Raw genomic sequence first — 19,922 nt, forward strand, 5'->3', positions numbered from 1 at the left:
GAATGAGTTCAGGGACAGATCTACACGGTGTACCTGCCATCGTTTTGGCCTGTTCCCCTGCGTGCCTCAAACCACAGCACCCAGACCCAGAGTCCGGCAGCGGCAGGGACTCGGGACTCGGCCACACCAGGAACTGCCCTACAAGCCTGAGCCAGCAAATCATTTTTACATGAATGCAGGAGACACCAAGAGAGGAAACACATCTTCCTGAAGAGCAGCAGTGCGCAGGAGCGATCAGGGCTGTGCACTCTAGACTGAGGGGCTGGGGGGTGAAACCCAGGTGAGCAGGGCACCTTCACTCAGATCGCTCTAGTGCACAACCTCCTGCACTACTGTGTACAAATGCAAGTCGAATCAGCCAGAAAATTCACAGGGACTATTTGCAGTGTGGTATGAAAGGGAATCCTACTTAGGCAGGCGGCAGGAGAAACTGGTAGTCTGTGCAGTATCTGTCATTTGTAATCTGTAGATTTGAAACAGTGAAAAACCTGTATTTTACAATAAAGGTCTGTAAAATCTATTATTCTTATATAAAATGTTTAGTTTTGCAAAGGCTGCATCTACTGCAATATTTTCTCACTTCTACTATTTTACCTTGTACTGCATTATCATCTGTGTGTGTCTTGTTAACCAACTACATCTGGGATTAACTCCATAATAGTATTTCTGTTGTGTCCATGACAAGGTACAGTAGCCCCCTAGTCTTCGTGCCTTTTACTACAGACACATACTGTATAGACCCTTCCTGTTGATCTTATACTGCAAAGTATTTATTTCAAACCCAGAGGTGTAAGGAGCCTCTGATGCACTCAGGATCTGAGTCTCTTATTTTTAAAGAGACACAGTGAACAAACGAGCGCTCCCTAGTCTGAACATAAATCAGTGGTATCTCACAGTCCATCGTTCAGCTAAGTGTGGATGACAGCTATGTCTCCTGAACATCAGTTTATATCTGAAGAACTGTGAGGCATCTTTCCATCGTAGCCCAGACAGCACTCTCCTATGCTTGCAACAGTCTCTAATCCACTTGCCAAACAACATTATGCCCTGTCAGCTCTATGATGGGAGTAATCTATACCCATAGGGCCACATGCTGAACTGATGCCACATGGATTTAATTAGATTGTCTTTGGCACTCAAGTGGAAAGATTATACTTGCACATTATGTCCAGAATAAGAGCTAAAACAGGTTTGCTTTTCATTTACTGAAAGGCTGAACAGGGAGGAGATAATGGCAGTTCCTATATGTCTTTATCGGTTATAAATCCACAGATCTTGCTCATCTTCCTTTCGATAAACGTATTTAAATTCACTTTTAGCAGTTCTAAAATGCTTGTAACTGTCTCCGGCTGAATCATTCCAATGTGAAACTTATTTTGCCATTAGATTAAGCCGATATTCATTTTCAAGTTCATATTTTGTATCTGACTTCTCTTTATGATTCTGCTCCATCATGCATGTTGAAGACTTCTGATTTAAAAATATTTTGCAATATATCTGCAAATGACTAAAATAAATTCTGTGAAGATTATACTTGAACATTATGTCCAGAAATACTGAAGAGGTGCCCTAGTGGCTTCTAGTTGCTGGTTACTATTGAAGGTAAAACTACCTAATGAATTCCAAAATTCTAAAATTACACAATGTAAGGTGAAATATACACCTTTATCTATCAAGCACAACCTAACACTGTTTAAAATTGTATACAGATCTTACAGATTTTGCTGATGTTGTCATTCCAGTGTAACTTTGTTATCTCAGGACAACAAAGACCACAGAACTCTAAGACCGTACCTGAAGACCGTGTAAAGTCTTGGAATCATCACCAAATATCTTTTTCATTGTACAAGACTACAGCAGATGTCATTGTGCTGTCAAGTTAATACCTGTGCCTCCAAGCACAAAGCAAAGCAAGGGTGCTGGTGTGTAAGCGACACTCTTCCCTCAACCCGAAAATCGAAATCAATGTCTCAGCATAGTGACACAGGAGACTGTCCTATAGGAAGTGCTAAACATCGATCTCAGGTCCTGACAAGAGGACAGTTAAACAGAGGAATCTGTCCAATAAACCCAGAGTCCTGCAGAAACTCCACCCCAGACTTGTCCATTCTGGTCTCCCTGAAGGTCAAGCGATACAGCAGTCTCTCGCTCCTCCAGCGCTGCAGAGCTGCTGGGGCAGAGAGGTCCCTGCATGTCACCCAAGGGAGCTGGATCTCGGGCGGGGGGGGGCAGGGTGGGGGTGAAGGGGGTCCTCTCCTGTATGGAAGGGACTTTGGGAACCTTCTTGTATTCATAACCTAAGTACATGTATCTCAGGGGAAGCTGCTAGAGTCTGTGCTTTCCAAAGAATCATCAGAGGAAATAAGATAAATCAGTTCTGCTGTTCTCAGAAACATCAGAGGTTTCTCTCAGCTCCTCCTGGCCTGTTAAGCTGTCTAACTGGCAGAAGAGGGGAGCATCCATTTCTTTATTAAGATGCTTTCTGGGCAAAGGGTATTTGTGAGTGCTGTTGTCCAGATGAGATGGATTGGTGCTGTGCTGCCTGCACAGTTCATACACTAACAGCAGACCCATTAATTTTATGTAGGTTAGCATGTAATGGTTTGTGGCTTCCTGTTGTACACAGAACAATGACTGTGCAGCTGCTGAACAACTGAGAGAGATCAACAGGGCAAGCGATGATGGTAAATTATTCGTAATGTTGCTGAAGTATCTCTCTTGAATAAAGTAAAATGCTTCTACGCCACACACTAGTAGAAAGCAATCCTTTCCCGGCATCGAGGGATCGATGAAAAAATTATTGCTTGCCTGAGAAAACTACTTCAGGAAATGTATTTTTTTTCATTTACTTGTGTAATTGATTAATGACAGAAGGCTCCAAACAGTAAAAGCAATTTTTTTAAATACAAAATATATTTATCCCCTTTCCACGGTGAATTGACAGTGTTTGTTTTAAATAGCTGTTGCAGGGGAAAAAAAAACAATTGTCTTAATTACTTAATCACTACTTAATTACTTAAGTATTACCATTACTGTATACAGAGCGCGCTCTGCTGAGGAGTGGAGGGAGTGGGGTTCGTGGCTCACTGTGCTGCAGGCTCAGACTGGAGCCGCTCAGTGCAGCTGGCCTGATCATCAGTGCCCAGGCCCAGGGCCAGTCAGGCAGGCCCTGCGGTCCCTTGTGTGAATTCTTTATTCACTGACACTACAGCAGGGAGGGTGTTGTGACCGTGCCCAAGCAGAACTCCAGTGATACATGGTCACTCCTCTCTCAGTTAACTAACTCACTGACAGGCTGACATGCATTGCGCTGAATTAAAGAAGCAGCAGGTGTGCGTACCTGGAAGTTCCTCGTAGATATCTTCATCAATGGGCTCCGCAGCACTAGGAGCTTGTTGCTCCGCGATCCCAATGTCATCATAGGGATCCACGTCTTCATCCTCGGGAATAATGCCCGACTCCATGTCTGCGCACAAAGACCAGGAAAAACATCTCCAGCTTGTTTAGAGAAAAGTATAAGCAGCACAAAGCAGAAACATATGCTGCAGACTGATGCCTTCCTCATTAGATACAGCTCTAGGCAGTAGAGGTGTGAATGGGGAGCTGTGTCAGCACGCGCTGGCTGCACAGGAGCAAGTGAAGAATAATTCCACGCTGAAAAACAGAAAGAAAACTGTTTTGGCTGTTGAGCCTCTTCAGGACTTTTCCCTATTTAAACCTCTTCAGTCAATGAGAGGGGCAAAAGGAGAGAACCCCTCTCTCAGTCTGTAACCTAGAATGCATTCTAATCTGCAACCCATTTGTGCAGGAAGGTAACTGGTTTGTAGGTGACAGCTGAGGACAAGGCACACACAAGCTAGACATAGTTGCTAAATCCCTTATCCTGGTGCTGTGGAAAGGCCAGTGTAGGCGGAGGAGCTGCCTGGGCACTGCCAGTGGAAATCCACACGTCCACAGACTCCCAGACCTTTTCCCAAACAATCTCCTGCGGGCCCGTGCCAGAGCCAGCAAGCACCTCCAGAAATAAACCAGCCCACTTCCTGAGCACAGCGGTCGGTGTTTCACAGGGCTGCCAGACACTTGTCAGCTGCACCTGCTGGGCTCCTTTGCCCAGCAGTCTAGCGCTTTTATCCAAAACACATTAGCGGTGCCTTCACACCGATCATCACTGAAAAACCAGAACTAGTGATACCAGCTACTGATAAACAGAGCTCCTTAAAAGGCAGAATTAAAAATGTCAAGTGAACTTTAAAATGATCATAAGAAAGAATAAAGAAAGGCTAATGGCCTTTTTGATGTGGTTGTTAGACTAACTCACCTTTCAGCACAAACTGGATCTGCTCAACCCAGTCTTCTGCATCTTTCTGGGAGGCTGCAGTAAACTGGGACCACAGACAAGAGGACAGTCAACAGCCAGAATATCACACTTTCCTCATGTCACTCGTTCTTAAGATGCCATTACCTTCCGATTCCATGTCTTATGGCACTTTTTGTGCAAGAACGCTTCTTCTAACGCAGAGTTAATTTTGACAAATTTACATAATTGAAGTTTAGGATGATGGATCTGATCCTGTGATCAGCAGCTGTCAGCTGTCCCGAGGAGAAGCGTCTTCTCTTCGTCACTGTCACAGGCAGACCTGACGAGTGCAATTTGCCCTTGACAATTAAGAGACATCGGCGGTTTCGCTGAGACTGCTGTGTACAATTTTCTTAAAAATGTTCCTGTCAGGTTCTTACACTCCACCTGACAACTTAATGAAGTGGCTTTCAGCTGCAATGGAAACATGCTTGAAATGTATGAAACCTGCACCCCCCACACCCGCTGCCTGAGGAATACACCTCAGAGCTGAAGGAGCTGTACAGTGAGCAGCTCAGCGTGGCCGGGCCCGAGATGGATCTGAAATGCATCTCAGGCTGCAAACCACAATGTGGGACCTGCACCTCAGACAAACAGGACTGGGGTCAAACTGTGCATCCTTGCCCCCTCCCAAAACTTAATAAGTTCATCACTGTCACCTGGCGTGGGGGCAGGGCAGGGGTGTGGGACAGGTTGTGGGTTTGAGCCCTGGCTGCAGACACTGCTGCTGTGCCCCAGTTGCTCTAGTGCAGCCAGCTGTATGAGTGGGGACCTGCAGGTCTGGGGGGTAACGTCCCACCTGTCCTGTGCTGAGGGTGGGGTGTGGGAGGGCTGACGTTCTCTCTATTTTCTGGTCAGGTAACTAAGACTGGGAGAGGCTCGGGCCCAGTCAGCCACTGTGGCTCTGGTATGGACCTAACCTTCATTACAACTTTGTACAACACAAAACTTTATTTCTTTCAGCATTAGGAAGACAGGTCTTGCACCAGTCTTTATTATTCAGTTAAACTGAGCAATGGACTAAATTTCACAATCCGCGTTCCCCGGTTACATTTTTTTCAAAACCGAACCTGTTTGACAAGCGCATCAATCACAGCATCAATTATGTAAAAATGCATGAGAAAGCCAGGAAGACCTTCCCGTCCACAAAATCTGGACAGATGGACTTTGTTGGGAAATTCAAGAAAGAAAAATGACACACATACAATTAGATGTCTGTACACACCTCTTGAGATGAATCTTAATTTATCGTCTAAGGCTTTGCAAAAAGTGCAGGAAGAACAGACTGCCTCCTTATCAGATAAAATGTTCTTCTGAAAATGGCGATATGTAGAATATTTCAGTAACAGCTGTGCTTTTCCACACAAGATCAAAAACAACATTCATAAAATACTCACTCTACGATGCTTACTTAATAATATACAGAATGATATTCTGCTTGTTAATGGTGAGTATAGCAATAACTGAGTTTGATCATTTCCCTACAAATATATAAACCGGCATTAAAAAATACAAAAGACATGCATGCAATTTTCACAGCACATCCCTATAGATACTCTCTTGCCGAGTTCATTTCCATGAGATACAGAGGGCAACAAACCTGATAGATGCGTTTGTCAGGAGCTGATATTTCAAAACAGCAATCTTTCTTGGCATCTTTTCGGAGGGTATTATTCATCTTGACTGCGTAGCCATCTATAGCAAATTCGCCTTTCTGCTGTTTGTCTGTGGGAGAGACAGGAGAAGCGCTGCTCACCATTCTGGCCACTTTGGGAAGATGCAAAGGTCAGCAGCCACACTCCCCACGATCTGACAGGCTGTTCTCCTTTCTCTTCTAAACAACGTTTTTATTAACAGCCAGTTCCGCTCACTGTTCACATTTCACACAAAACCAATACCCTGCTCAGTGTGGAAAACATCAAGGCCTTAGCTGGTGTCACTTAATGCTCGACCGGGCTGCATTTTCTACTTAGGCAACACAATGGTTCAATGCAGTTCAAAAAGTACATCAAGAAAACATGAATCATACAACCTGTTTACTCTTACAGCTTTCATGTTTTGGGAAAATCTGCTACTATGAAATGCCAACCTTTAATTTATAAGTTGCACAAAAACAATACCACATTTATTTGATCATCTTGTCACTGAACAAGCAATGGTGGATAGGATGTGTTTATCAAAAATGTATATTTCTGAAAATCTAAGCTTTGTCACAAAAGATTCTCAGATTACAATTTGTAGACATTTGGGGAAATGTGTGTGTTTGGATTGAGAATTAGTTAACAGAAAAAAGAAAGGACAGATGTTAGTGCTCAGACTGCAGTGATGCAATTAGTGGAGTACCGCAGAGATCTGCACTAGAACCACCGATCTTCCTAATTTACATCATTAATCTAGATTCTTGTGATTCTTAGTAAATTTCAGATGATACCAAAACAGGAGCATTAACAAATACTGTGGAGGCAGAAAATCAAACTAAAATATCCTTAATACAATTCAAGACTGGGCAAACACTTGACTGGTGACGTTTAATGTAGACATGTGCAGAGTGTTACATCCAGTTAGCAAAAACAAACTGTAAATCAGAAGGGAAACACTGAGCTTGAAGAGGCTCCTGAAGAAAGAGACTTAGGCAGCAGCAAACTGGTCAGAACCAGATGCAGCTCTTCTCAATCTGTCTTGAATTCTCCTTGTAACTGTTCGGATGAAACGGACGTGGCAGAAAAGCCCATCTACAGAATTTTGTTTCTTTTTTGTCACAGAGCTGTCTCTGAAATGTAGGTTTAGCCCCTTCTGGGAAGAAGGTGGGTGAGACTGCTTCGCCACAGACATCGAGAATCTCCCCTGGGCTGCGCTGGCCAGTGCAGGACTGGGTGCAGTGCCCAGCTGGCAGGGAAAGGACAGGCTGTGTGAACACAAGCCGAACTTCAGGATCTGCACACTGAAGATGTGGCACAGGTCACGGGGGAAACGTGAGCCACACTGCGATCGCCACCACTAGACATTACCCTTTTCACTCCCGTAGTAGTAGAACGTGTGGTTGCTCAGAGCACACCAGCGCTTCTGCCACTCGGTGCCGAAGAAGCTGTGGTCTGAAAAACAAAGACAGAAAGATGTGGAGAAACAGCCCGGCGTGAATAAACATCTACTGTGTCTCAGGTACATTGCTTGCAAAAGATGGGCACTATGGATGAAAATGCAGCTTGCTTCAACTCAGATTTGGTGTTTTAACCTTCTCTGTAACTGTGCATTTAAGTCAGAGCTTTCCCTCTCCCGCTCCTCGTCTCATGAAGATCTCCAGCCAGCAGCTCAGGGGGCAGTGAGTGTGACAGGAAGCAATGCCAGCAGCCGGAGAGAGCAGTACGCTCCAGTGAGTTTGGAGCCCTCTCATTGCCTCCTCTCACCTGCCCTCACTGCTGCCAGTCTTTTGAACATGCATGACTGAAGGGGTGTGGCCACAGTGAAGGGTCTGGTCAATATGAAGGGGTGTGGTCAACATGAAGGGTGTGGCCATGGTGAAGGGGTGTGGTCAACGTGAAGGGGTGTGGCCATTGTGAATGGGGGTGTGGTCAATGTGAAGGGGTGTGGTAAGGGTGAATGGGTTTGGTCAGGTCGTAGTACATTACCTTTCCTTCGTTTCTCCAGGTATCCTGCCTTGAAGACTGAAGGGAGATCCTGAGCTGCCACTGCTGGGGACTGCTGTGCTCCTGCAATAGTCAGAAAAATATACTCACGCAGCTGATTCCCTTTCTGAGCTTAAAAGCAGCAAGACAAAGCAGTGTTTCAGTTTAACTTGCTTCATTTCTCATGGCTGCTTGCTCCTTCAAGCTGCACTGCTCTAACACACACCGAGACAGAACTCCACTCAGGGAGGAAACCCAGACTTTACAGACATGCCTCATCCAGGTGCTCTTCCACTTTCCAGTTCAAGAGAAAGAGGTTCTACATACCACACAGTGCTTACTCCTCATAAAGGGGGGAGGTGCAGGCACTTTGCTCAGACTCTGAAAGAAGATCTATTCCTTCCACTACCAGCCGATGTGAAACCCAGAGGTGCAATTGTTCAGCACAGAGAGAGGAGGTTCAGAGGTGCACTATTCCACAGCAATTCAATTCAAGATGCTTTATTCGCATGACCAATGAGTAAATCACACTCTCTCTGGCTGAGAGCAAGAGCACACAGTTCCAACCCAGAAAATGAACTTAAAATGTGCTTAGAAGCCTTCTGTTTAAGGAAAAATTAAAGTTATAATAAAACAATCTAACCCATTTTTTTATTCATTATTTCAATGCAAGACATTCCAGTGTATCGCTAGAAATTATTTCAATTCAGTCTTATTATCCCCTAGGGGAAATTGACTATATTTTATAGTAGGGTCCAACAAAACAATAAACTAATAACAGACCAACATCATCAACAAAGAATACAATGCAACAGTGCTACAGGAGATTAGAAAGTGATTTTACATACTTTACATTCTCTGAGAGTGAGATTGCAGAGGGGGTGGAAGATTTTCTGTGTCTGTTTCTTTGACACCCAGGGACACAAAGGCGTATCACAGATGGGAGTCATGTAAATTCACACTCCATAATGCTCTTGGCCTTCTTTAGAACCACCTGTTTAGGTGTGGTTTATTTGATTTACCTGTAGGCTTATTTATTAGGTTGATTTTATTTGATTTTGCTGCTTATGTTTACTAATTTTCCCAACCTTTTACCATTAACGGCGCAGGAAATGAGACAGAACTGTATGCTGGAGCACTTCTGGTACTGCAGGGTGCTGATCTTCTTGCAGGCCGTGTGGCACGTGGTTGGCTGGGGATCTGCAGGAGTGGCGCCACAGCTCTTCCGCTCGCTGCCAGCAGAGCCCCCAAGCCAGGTGAGGGGAACCGAACCGAACCATTACAGTCCAGCCCACTGCTGTGGGAAGCAGTTTCCTATACATCAGCGTCATTTAATACAAATTTAGGGAAATTACATTCTAGAAAATGTATGACAAATGTTCCTCTAACAACATCTGAAGAGACATAATTGCATCTTGACAGAATCTTTGGCCCATTAATCTTCGAGCAACCAAAGAAGCAGGATGGTCTGAATGGACTTCCCTCCCTTGTGAAATTGTCATGTTCTTGTACAGGAAGCCCAATATTCCCAAAACAAAGTCAACGATAATAAGAGGAGCCTTTGTTATCGGAAATGGGCTTTAACGTGTGATTCCTGATTAAAGCTGGCAGCTGGCTGTGTTGTGTACAAGCTCTTAATGACAGCGAAGTCCCTGCAGTGGTGCTGGTTGTTGTCTGGACATGGAGGAGGCCGGCCTGTCCTCTGATGGTGCTCTCATCACCGGCGATCAGCTTGTCCCACTACAGCTATACAATCGCATTTATATTATTAATCTCTAGAGCTTGTTATGTTGTAATAATTGTACTTTCTCCTCAAATGCACTGTTTTTTGTCTTAAAACATTTGCTTGTTATATAAAGAAGATTTGAGCTCTCTCCAGAAGAAATACAAGAATAATCTCCTTTGAGGATTATGTGAAGAGAAAATCTGAAATACCCTCATTCCCTGGCAGTGTAAAACTGCACATGAAACCCATATATTACCAAAGTTTGTTTTACAATGATTTCTTGACGTTAGAAATTATAAGTGTTTTATACAGCATTTCTGCAGTGTCACTTTCAGCAGAGGCTAATAAAACACACACTAGGACTCTGATGTCTGTAGGCATAAATAAAGCATCAACAAAGACAGAATTCAAAATTAAACATAATAAAAACTACTAAGAAGGGATAAAGGTATTTCATTTGCGGTTGAGATGGGAATATGAGCACTATTAGCTGAGCAGCACAACTAGGAAAGCATTCAGGAGCAGGCAGATAAATCATAAAAGGTGACACCTCTCTTAGTGCCTGTAAATCAATCAAGATTAAACTGCAAATCACACTTCACAGTAGCCTGGGTGATACCACTGTTTACATACCAGTATTCCAGGGATGTATTCACAGAGATGGAAAAATAAAAATAAAATAAGAGCCCCTGTATGTCTGACTTCCGTAGCTACAGATGTGAAGTAAAAATATTAATTGAGAGTGTAATTTTGTATATATTTTATATCCCTCATACAGAAGGCCAATGTGTATTGGTATCTGGACATGGTAAAATACACATAATACAGGTGAAAGACAAAGAATGCTGCTTGATAAGAAGAAAAATACTGTGTGAACGTTGTCTTTACTCTGGATATTCACCCCACTCTCCAGAGCTGCTGTCTGAAATCACGTCTGGAAAAATATCCAGAATAAATACAGGTCAGACATGTCTGTGTGACCATATAAGGTCACAGGTCAGTTCAAATGCCAGATCTTCAGCACTCTATCAACCATGTTTATGCAGGCTCGCCGGCAGGAACTCTGTAACTAAACTGGTTTGAGGCACCAGGTTTTGACAACACTGCAACGAAGCCTTCATCAAAATAAAGACCAGATGTGTTTTATTACACCACTTCAAAAACAGAATCCGAAAACAGGTCACAGAGCAGTGACGTGTTCTAAACAAACTGGGCCAACACCCTGGATTAACGATTCTCTCCTCCACTCGGATGTACAGCACATACAGTAGTTTTTATATACGAAATAATTGGCTATTGCAGTGGCGCTGCAGGGGGATACTCGTCTATGAATACAGCCTGACCTACAGTCCCGAGGATGTAGTAACCTGGCTCCATTACAGCGCCTATATTTACGAGTGCACTCAAAGATGGGACCAGTGATTACCATGAGGGAATGCTTTGATCAGACTGCTCCTCCTGCCCTGTCTGTCTAAACACGGGGAGCACTGAACTGCAGCTGTCTGCAATCGAAGGCACTGGTCCCAAAATCCCAGTGATGTCATCTTGGCAGAACGCAGACTCTCTCTTACACATCAACTCTTCCTTCGGCAGAGCCAAGGCAACGATCAACAGATTTCTTTCCCCGGTGTATCACATTACAGAGTGTGCATGGTGCAGAGACGCCACTACGGCAGCAGACTTCTCCTTTTGCCATCGGTGGAGAGCGAGATGTTGAGCTCAGTGTTAAACGGCACCAGTTCTGGTACACACACCTAGCAGAAGTGCTCACTGTTGTATCCTACCCCTACCCTTCACTTTCCTCCTGCCTTGATAGAGTAAGTATCATGAGAGCACCCACATAGCACACAAGCAGCTCCTGGGCTTCTCACAGCGCAGCCCACCAGCAGCAGAGCGGCAGCCTCATGTCTGAAGGTGGCGCTGCCCTGGCCAGCGCTTGGCCAGTGCCTGAGCAGGACACTTCAGCTTTTCAAAGTGCTGCTGGGCATGAGTGCCGGTTTGCTCAGCCAGCAGGGAGGCTGAAAATGAGATGGCCATTGACTTGGCATAAATAACCGGGAAGCTGTGAAACAAGTGCATCCTCGGATTGTTGTGCTACTGGAAACCAAATAAACAATCAAGATGGGCCAAATGGCCGCCTCTCATTTGCAACCTTAAGTTTAAATATGCGCAATGCAGCCCCAGCAATCTGAATGTAAATGCTTACATTTAAACACTTCCGGTTCCCAATATACGCCCCTCACGCACTCCTTAATTTGACTTCTCTGAAGAGCGGTATTCTGTATAACTATTACATTTGGAAGGACATAATTCAGACGTCGCAGTCATACACACTTCAGGGGAAGAATCTTTCATTATTATGCAAATTTAAAAGCTGCTACAGGAGGAAAGAAAAATATTTCACAATCGAATTATCTGTAAGGACAGTGAATTCCAATGAGAGCGTGCCTGTCTTTCGACTTTAACCAGCGTCCTGGACAAGGCACCAAGGTGCAAGACCAGGTCCTCAGTTCCTGGGTGCTGTGCTGTTCCGATGTGCTAAACAAGCCACAGGACAGCATGACAGAGAGGGCTTTGGCCTGAAAGGACACAGGACACCAGCTGGCTCGGAGGTGAGGTTTACATGGAGGAGGCAGGAGGGCTTTGGGCTCTGGGCTTTGCGGCCTCGGGCACAGGGACCCAGGGGAGTCCAGAGGAAAGAGGGACAAAATCTCTGTCTCTGCTCGGGAGGAGCACTTCAGACTTCTAGGTTCTCGAGCACTCCCTCCCCACTCAACGTCCAATTATAATGACAGGTCTCAAGCTGAGTGGCAATTCCTTAATAAAATAAGCAAGATGAGAGAATAGAAAATAAGAACATAACAGGAAATCAAAATTCATACTAGAACTATTAAAAACAACTTAAAATTGTTATCTCAATTATAACCTCATTTTACATCTCCTATAAGCTGAATTAAGAAATTGGAAGAAAATGTTCGTTCCACAATCATATATATATATATCTAAGTTATATATAACATAAAGCTAAGACAAACTTGCATGTGATGGTTTCAGAAGACAAAATATATCTAAATAAAAAAAAGCTAATTTGGAATTAAACCTCCATCAGTAAAAAAGAACAATTACAACAAAATAACTGCATTAACACGTTCTTCAATTGTGTTTTGTTAACGTTGCCCTTGTACAGAGTGAAACAGCTTTGAAGAAAACCTGAAAAGAGTGACTGTATTCTGGGATTTAACACAGTCTGGTACCCAAGAACCTCAGTCAATGCATCCCAAGTCCTTCCAGAAGAGCTGGGCTGTCATCAGACGGCGTCTAACTACTGGGAGACCAGACTACAAGCTGCTGTGTGCACTATTGGCCTTTGTGCACAGAGTCCTGAGGAACTGTCCTTTGCATACGGAGTGCTATTTACCATGTCATAACATTCACTCAGTCCTTATCAGACATGGGAAAATTCCAACGGACAATATTTGAATGTCAATATGTGTGGAATATAAATACTGCATGTTCAACACCAGGTTAAAGTACAAACTGAAACACAGAGACCATGAAGCGTATTTCTTCAGAACGCACAGTGAAACACAAACCAGAGGGAAGGATTGGAAACTGCATGGAAATGAATTAAAAGACGAGGACAGGAGGCCGATATTTACTCAAAGTGTTGTGGGAGTGGGGAACAAGCTACCCTCCGGCTTCCTTCAAGCTGGGTGGATGAGATTGACAGATCAATAAACTACTAACTATGGAATGAGCCTGATGGCTTCCTCTCATTTGTAACCTTTCTTATTCTTTACGCTCTGATGTAGCAAGAGTTCCCCGATCACTCAAACCGGGCTTCCGAATTAACCTTCTAATGGACGCAGTCCAGTCCCATCTACCCAAGATAATCCCTCTTTAAACTGAAAGACTTTCAAGCTATGTTTTTGTGCCACTTTAGAAGAAATCAGTCTTCATACTTCACCATTAGATCCCTCGTTCCAATGTGCTTAAATCAATTTTCAGTTCCATTTATTATTCTGTAGGGAACTGCGAGCTCTGTCCCCTCGCCTCCTTTGCGCAGATCTGCGGTTTGACAGCTGAGTGCAGATGTGTCACCAAGCACAGCGAGCCATGCAGTGAAATATCACTTCTTATTTAAAACCTGATCACCTTTCCACAGCCCTCTGACAAGTACCACCAGAAAAACTACTGTAATGAGTATTATTTCACCGATTTATCAGTGTCATGTTATCGCTGCCATTTAAAAGTACACTGTCCCCATCTTCATTAGTACTTAATAAACTCTAAATAAAATGTGGAATGATTTATTAAGATCTGATCACTGGGTAGTATTTCACTTGAATGTAACATCTGACAACTAACTTTTGACTTACTTCTACGAGCAGCAAATCGAAATTGAAGCGAGGTGGTGTAGCAAGCCTCTGTGGAGAAGAGCAGCAGAGTCACACCACCACAAGCCCTGCAGATAGTAGGCACCTCCTTCCCCTTCTGCTGCTCCTCAGACTTTCTTATTTTGAAAGGAAGAAAAGACAAATTCTCAAGTCCCAAAAACAAACCTCATACTCCAACCTACGAGTCCAAGCCAGCTCTAAAACTAACTGTCCCTTTCAGCACAAATCAAATCCCGGAGTAACAGCTTAGCAGATGAAAAATATCCCCTCCTTTTCTACTGGTCTGGGGAAAGGGGCTCCTCTGTGACAATTTTTATCTAGATAAATTAACAGGAAAGGGAAAAAAACATTAAAACAGTCCCATGTTAGCTGTAGCTAGAAAATCTTTATTCCCAGTTTACCCAGTTCTTCCCATTTATTTTTAAACATTAGGGTAAATAACACATTTTGTCCTGGATCTCTGTTGCTTGTGTTTAACGTATGATAATATGCACTTCCATTGAACTGCTCACAGTCATTGGCTCTGCCAGGCAAAACGGAAAAAAAGAGTTGAACATGAGAAGGGCAATCCATCTTCACTGACTTTATAGGATAATTTAAAAGTGAATCTGTCACTTTTTGACAATAAAATTAATTATTAATGTAAATGCTATACACTCCTCATACAGCCTGTGCAAGTGTTCTGTCATTTTTCTGAGTTGCGGATTACTAATCAATATTTGTAAGAGTGGGCTAATCCTTTATGAGATCGCTGGCTCAATGATTGAAGAGTTTGCTCAATCTGCGCAGTTAATCCCTCTTCATCTGGCTGGGCCTTTATTTATTCCAGCCACTGCAAGAACCGGCGATGGCAGATTATCACATCTCAGCACGCGCGCCGTGCCTTGACGGGTGACACAGCGCATTACTGTCAGGGCAGGCTTGTTAAACACCGGGCCCGTCTCTGGCTAAGCCTGCAGGCAGCACTGACACATCCACATTTATAAACACAATTACCAGGCAAATTAGCCTCTAATCTGCAAGCCATCTACTGCATTTATATTGCACAGTGACCCTAAATCCATCAGTCGGGGCAGCAGTAGAACCTAGGGACCGATTTAATTTTCATTGATTGCTCTTTCGCTTCCTTATTTCTTCCCTTGACTCTTTGCTAGTAGGACTTTTATTGCAGTTTGTTGTGCTGGGTGCTAACAGAATGGTAAAAAAACCTCATGAGGGATGGAGTACCTCCATTTCAATTGCTCATAAACAGGAATACAGAAACGTCACCTTTCTGCAATGCAATCTGAGCAGGTTTCACACACACCTTAACATGAACATGCCAGGTTTTCAGACTGCTTTTTGAAGGAGCCTAGAATAGTGATTTAAATAAAGCAGAACAACTTGCATGTCTTATATCTCTGTGAATCGACTTAACTGCACCATACATTTTAATAAAATTGTATGACCACAAGACTATATTGAACTGACACCAAAATTGTATCTTTACATCTTAATGATGTTCTTCACATAGCTTTCTAAAGCTGATCAGAGAGGAGATGAAAAACATAGACCCAACAAAGTTAAGTTACTTTTGTGAAAAACAAGGAAGCACTGTTCCTGAAGTATTTCAGCTCACCGCTGTCTCAAAGTTAGGTCTGCCCTAGAACTGAGTCTGCTGTGATTAAAATAGTCCTGTACTTGACCTGCATACTGCCTGATGCGTATTCACTGATTTGACTTCACTGGCTCATTACACTGCCAAGAACAAACTTTCACATCACTCTGCATGCAGTATAAGTTGAAAGCAACGCTGTAATTTATTTTACACTATAAAACATGGATTTAACAAAGAAATCAAGTCCTCACAAATTGTTGTTACTTCTTTTGAACTGTTCTGTCTTCCTGTAACATTTTCTATAGCCCACCTAACAACACTTTTAAAAATTATACTTTTTATCATACTGCTATACAAAAGGGCAATTCCTCAAAAATTAAATGTGGGAAATATACTGTAATTTATTTCAATTCTTAATTTACTTATAACAAACAAATTACACGTTATTCTGAAAGACTTTCTCACATTACTGGAACTCTATAGTGAACTGACCACAGATACCAGCAGCACAAGTCCCACTGTGAAAACTAACCCACAGACTCCAGCAGCACCAGTCCCACTGTGAAAACTAACCCACAGACTCCAGCAGCACCAGTCCCACTGTGAAAACTAACCCACAGACTCCAGCAGCACCAGTCTCACTATGATAACTAACCCACAGACACCAGCAGTACCAGTCCCACTGTGATAACTAACCCACAGACACCAGCAGCACCAGTTCCACTGTGAAAACTAACCCACAGACTCCAGCAGCACCAGTCCCACTGTGATAACTAACCCACAGACACCAGCAGCACCAGTCCCACTGTGATAACTAACCCACAGACTCCAGCAGCACCAGTCCCACTGTGAAAACTAACCCGCAGACACCAGCAGCACCAGCCCCACTGTGAAAACTAACCGACAGACTCAGCCCAGGAGCTCGGACTCGGGTTGGAGGGTTTGATAAGACCCTCAGGAAGCCTCCAGAACAGAATTTTTGGAGCTTTTGTTACAACAAATGGGAAAGAAGATTAATGCACTCAATGGCGATGAGAAGGGTCATTAGCACAATAATGCTGCAGATGCTAATTGCGGTGTTTTTTAGATGGGTCTGAAATTTACAGTGCTGACTGTTTAAACTGCTGGTGCCGTCTACTCTGTTTCAAAACAGTGCCAGTTCACAGCAGTGCCTTAATTGTTCCGGTTATGCAGTAAATATCCTTTATTTAGATGATGCCCTACAGATCTGACAGTAATGGAAATTTCTGAGCCTGGACAGTATTTTTTCTTTCTGAATTGTGTGACAAGAACTTGGCATCAACCTACAACATAACAGACCTTTAATCCACAGAGGTACAGAAGAGAAAAATCAACAACTGTTGCAATGCTTAAGGATGTAAAGGTCTCCCTCACCTATTGTCTGACCTGTCAAAAATATAGAAGGAAATTACAGCAGAGCTGCACTTTGTGGCCTTTGGTGGAGGCACTCCGTAGTATAATTATCATTACATCCTATTGTCAGTGTTACATCTTGCTCACTTCAAAAGCAGAGGAAGCCACACAGGATGATGCTAACCCCTGAGCCGCTCTGGCAGTCACACTGTAAGATATATGGTTAAAAAAATACAATTCAGCACGTTGAGGCATTTACCACCCTGTGTCACATGGGTCACTATACAGTAACTTCTGCAGTTCATCAGGAAACCACAAGCTTTCAGAAGTTCCCTGCTAGTGGGTAATCTGTCTCCTCCGCTCGGGGCTGGTGATAGCTGACCGGTCTGCTCTGCTCTAGGGTAGGGTATATATTACTAGGGTATCGGGGGTGACCTACCAACAGGCTGCGCTGTGAGGTATGCAGGCTGGCGACAGAGCTGACTGGACAACAGCTCAGGCCCCCTCTACCTGGACGTGCTACTCCTGCATGTGGTCCGTTCGCAATGATGACCCTAGGACAGGTGTTAATAAAAAGCGGTGCTATAACTTTTTATAAGGCCACAGAGTCAGGAACTGTCTAGACAAAAGGGGTTTATTGCTGCATGATAAGTTCATCTTCTATAAGGCAACTAAGGACCATGTCTCTACAGAACCAAAAAATATCCATTTCTAAGTGATGGGGTGCATGCCTGCAGTTCAGCCGCCAGAAGGTTTTGAATTTTGAACATGTTTATTTCTCCTGAGAGAGCGGAGCAGCAGGGGTCACTGGGGCTGCTGGGCCCCAGAGCTCACGACTCTAGCCTGGCCCGGCCAGCAGTCAGCGGGGCGTCCCGTCCCGTCCTGTCCTCCCTGAAGCTGCCCGGGCACCTGACTAACAGCGCAGTCTGAGTGCTGTGTGTGTGTCCGTGAGTCTCGCTGCGCTGAGCACGCCTCAATGTGTTAATACCACACAGAGACCTGCTCTCTCATCTTTCTTTGCAATTCTAAATGGTTTAATACACGGTTTCTCCACCACTCAAGAAATATGGACAAGTAGGGAATATACATAAAATTATCACCCTTTGAAGTTTCACATCCTGCTCATACCTGCTGAGCAAAGTATTTCAGTGTGCAGCTGCGCACTCTTGGTGACCCGCAGTCCCTAGTGTGGAACAGCAGACAATGGAGGCTGATTGTCCACATGTCCTCAGTCCCGCTGAGCACGCAGAGGTGCAGGGTCTGCCAGGGCACGGGCAATATTATCAGAGCTCTTCGTTATGCATTCCACAGCTGAGTTCTCTCTCAGCTGGTGCAGCATGCTGCTTGGCTATCCTTGTTCTGTAGGCAATTTGCAACAGGTTACAAAACTAAAATTATGTACATTTTGTTTGTAGAAGATGTTTTTGAAATTATTATTATTATTATTTACTGAGCTGGGACAACATACCTGTACAGTGTTTACAGAGTTTTACACATTAATTATCTGTTGTACTTATGCAAGCAGATAAAAATTACATTTTAAATTTTCAAATATGTCGTAACAGTAAAAAACAAACAGCAATTTCCTTCCGACTGCAAGCTGAAAATTTTCAAAAACTGAATATCTACAAGAGCAAGGAAATATTTGGTTAGAAATCACAGCAAAGAGTGATGTTCAGAAAAAGTCTGCTTTGGAAAATACACAGCAAAATACAAAATTAAAGAACAGGCTGCGTTGCTGTGAATGGAAGCAATATAAACAAGTGAAAGAGTTACTGTAGCTCCCAGGCCTGAGGCTCTTTCTCGGGCTGGTCTGGTGCACGTGACCAAGGCTTCTCTGCTCTGACCCTCTCAGCGGTCTTTGCTCAGGCTGCAGCTCTTACTGCTGTTGCCTCTTCAGAGCTGCTGACACTGCAGTAGCTGCAGGTTTCTTCAGGGGTCAGCTTGCTGAACTGCTTATACTGTATGTGGCATAACTGGCCTCATTGCATCATCTCTCCTGAGAGAGAGATTGTATCTGTGTCCTAAAGCGAACTCAGATACATTGTGATATTTGAGGAATGCTGAGTGCAAGGAGATAGGCCTTTTACATAGCATTCCTACTCAAGAGGAACTTCTGGGCCAACAAGCAAAATCTCAGAATCTTTTGATCTATTCTGTTCTGAAGCCTAAAGCCATTCCCACACACCTAAAGCACAAATACAGGAACGCCTGATTTGTGCTTTAGATTTGCACTATACAGATGTGAGAATAACACTGAACGGATTTAACACAACACATTATAATATTTCCCTGTATTTATATTGAGCTTTTCATTCCATCCCACAGCACACTGTATTTACTTTGCTTTGTCAAAGGGGGTAAATGATCTTAATGGGAGTTATTTAGGTCCATTAAGTGATTTAAAAATGCATGATTGCCCCTTGGAGGAGTGCTAAGTAGGCACTGCAGATTCTTAGACTATTAATTTAGTCTTTTAAATACAGTACCAGAAAATACTTTTCTTTCTGCTATACCATCTCAGTCCCTTCCACTGATTTATACTGGAATAACACAGAAGAAAGATCTGCAGCGTCTGCTAGTTGCTCTCCAACAGGGTTAAAGAATAGGAGTTAATGTGATTTTGAGTCTCCAGGCAATATGCCACAGACCACTTTATTAAGTGTATTCTGCTGTTCTTCCACATGGTAGCACTGTACCATAGAAGCACAGCTCCCGATGGAATACTAATAACTACAGAAATATATGCACAAAACAGCTGTGCCCTCCTCATGCATATTCAGACACACACAGGAGTCCCAAACCACAGACGGGAAGTAAAAAATGATGCTGGATACACAGGTGACCA

General features: G+C 43.6%; 1 protein-coding gene across 1 annotated transcript in view; it reads right to left on the reverse strand.

Annotated features, from left to right (window-relative positions):
• skap2 (src kinase associated phosphoprotein 2) overlaps positions 1-19,922 on the reverse strand; it is a 70,889-nt gene that overhangs the window by 26,456 nt on the left and 24,511 nt on the right. The window contains exons 5-9 of the mRNA XM_088929038.1: positions 7,984-8,064; positions 7,366-7,449; positions 5,958-6,082; positions 4,319-4,382; positions 3,341-3,466 (exon numbers count right to left, since the gene is read on the reverse strand). Of these exons, the coding sequence (XP_088785164.1) occupies positions 3,341-3,466; positions 4,319-4,382; positions 5,958-6,082; positions 7,366-7,449; positions 7,984-8,064 (480 nt within the window). The remainder of the gene's footprint in view (positions 1-3,340; positions 3,467-4,318; positions 4,383-5,957; positions 6,083-7,365; positions 7,450-7,983; positions 8,065-19,922) is intronic.

The sequence above is a fragment of the Atractosteus spatula genome, chromosome 12 (assembly GCF_055471065.1).
Source record: "Atractosteus spatula isolate fAtrSpa1 chromosome 12, fAtrSpa1.hap1, whole genome shotgun sequence".
In the NCBI taxonomy this organism is placed as follows: domain Eukaryota; kingdom Metazoa; phylum Chordata; class Actinopteri; order Semionotiformes; family Lepisosteidae; genus Atractosteus; species Atractosteus spatula.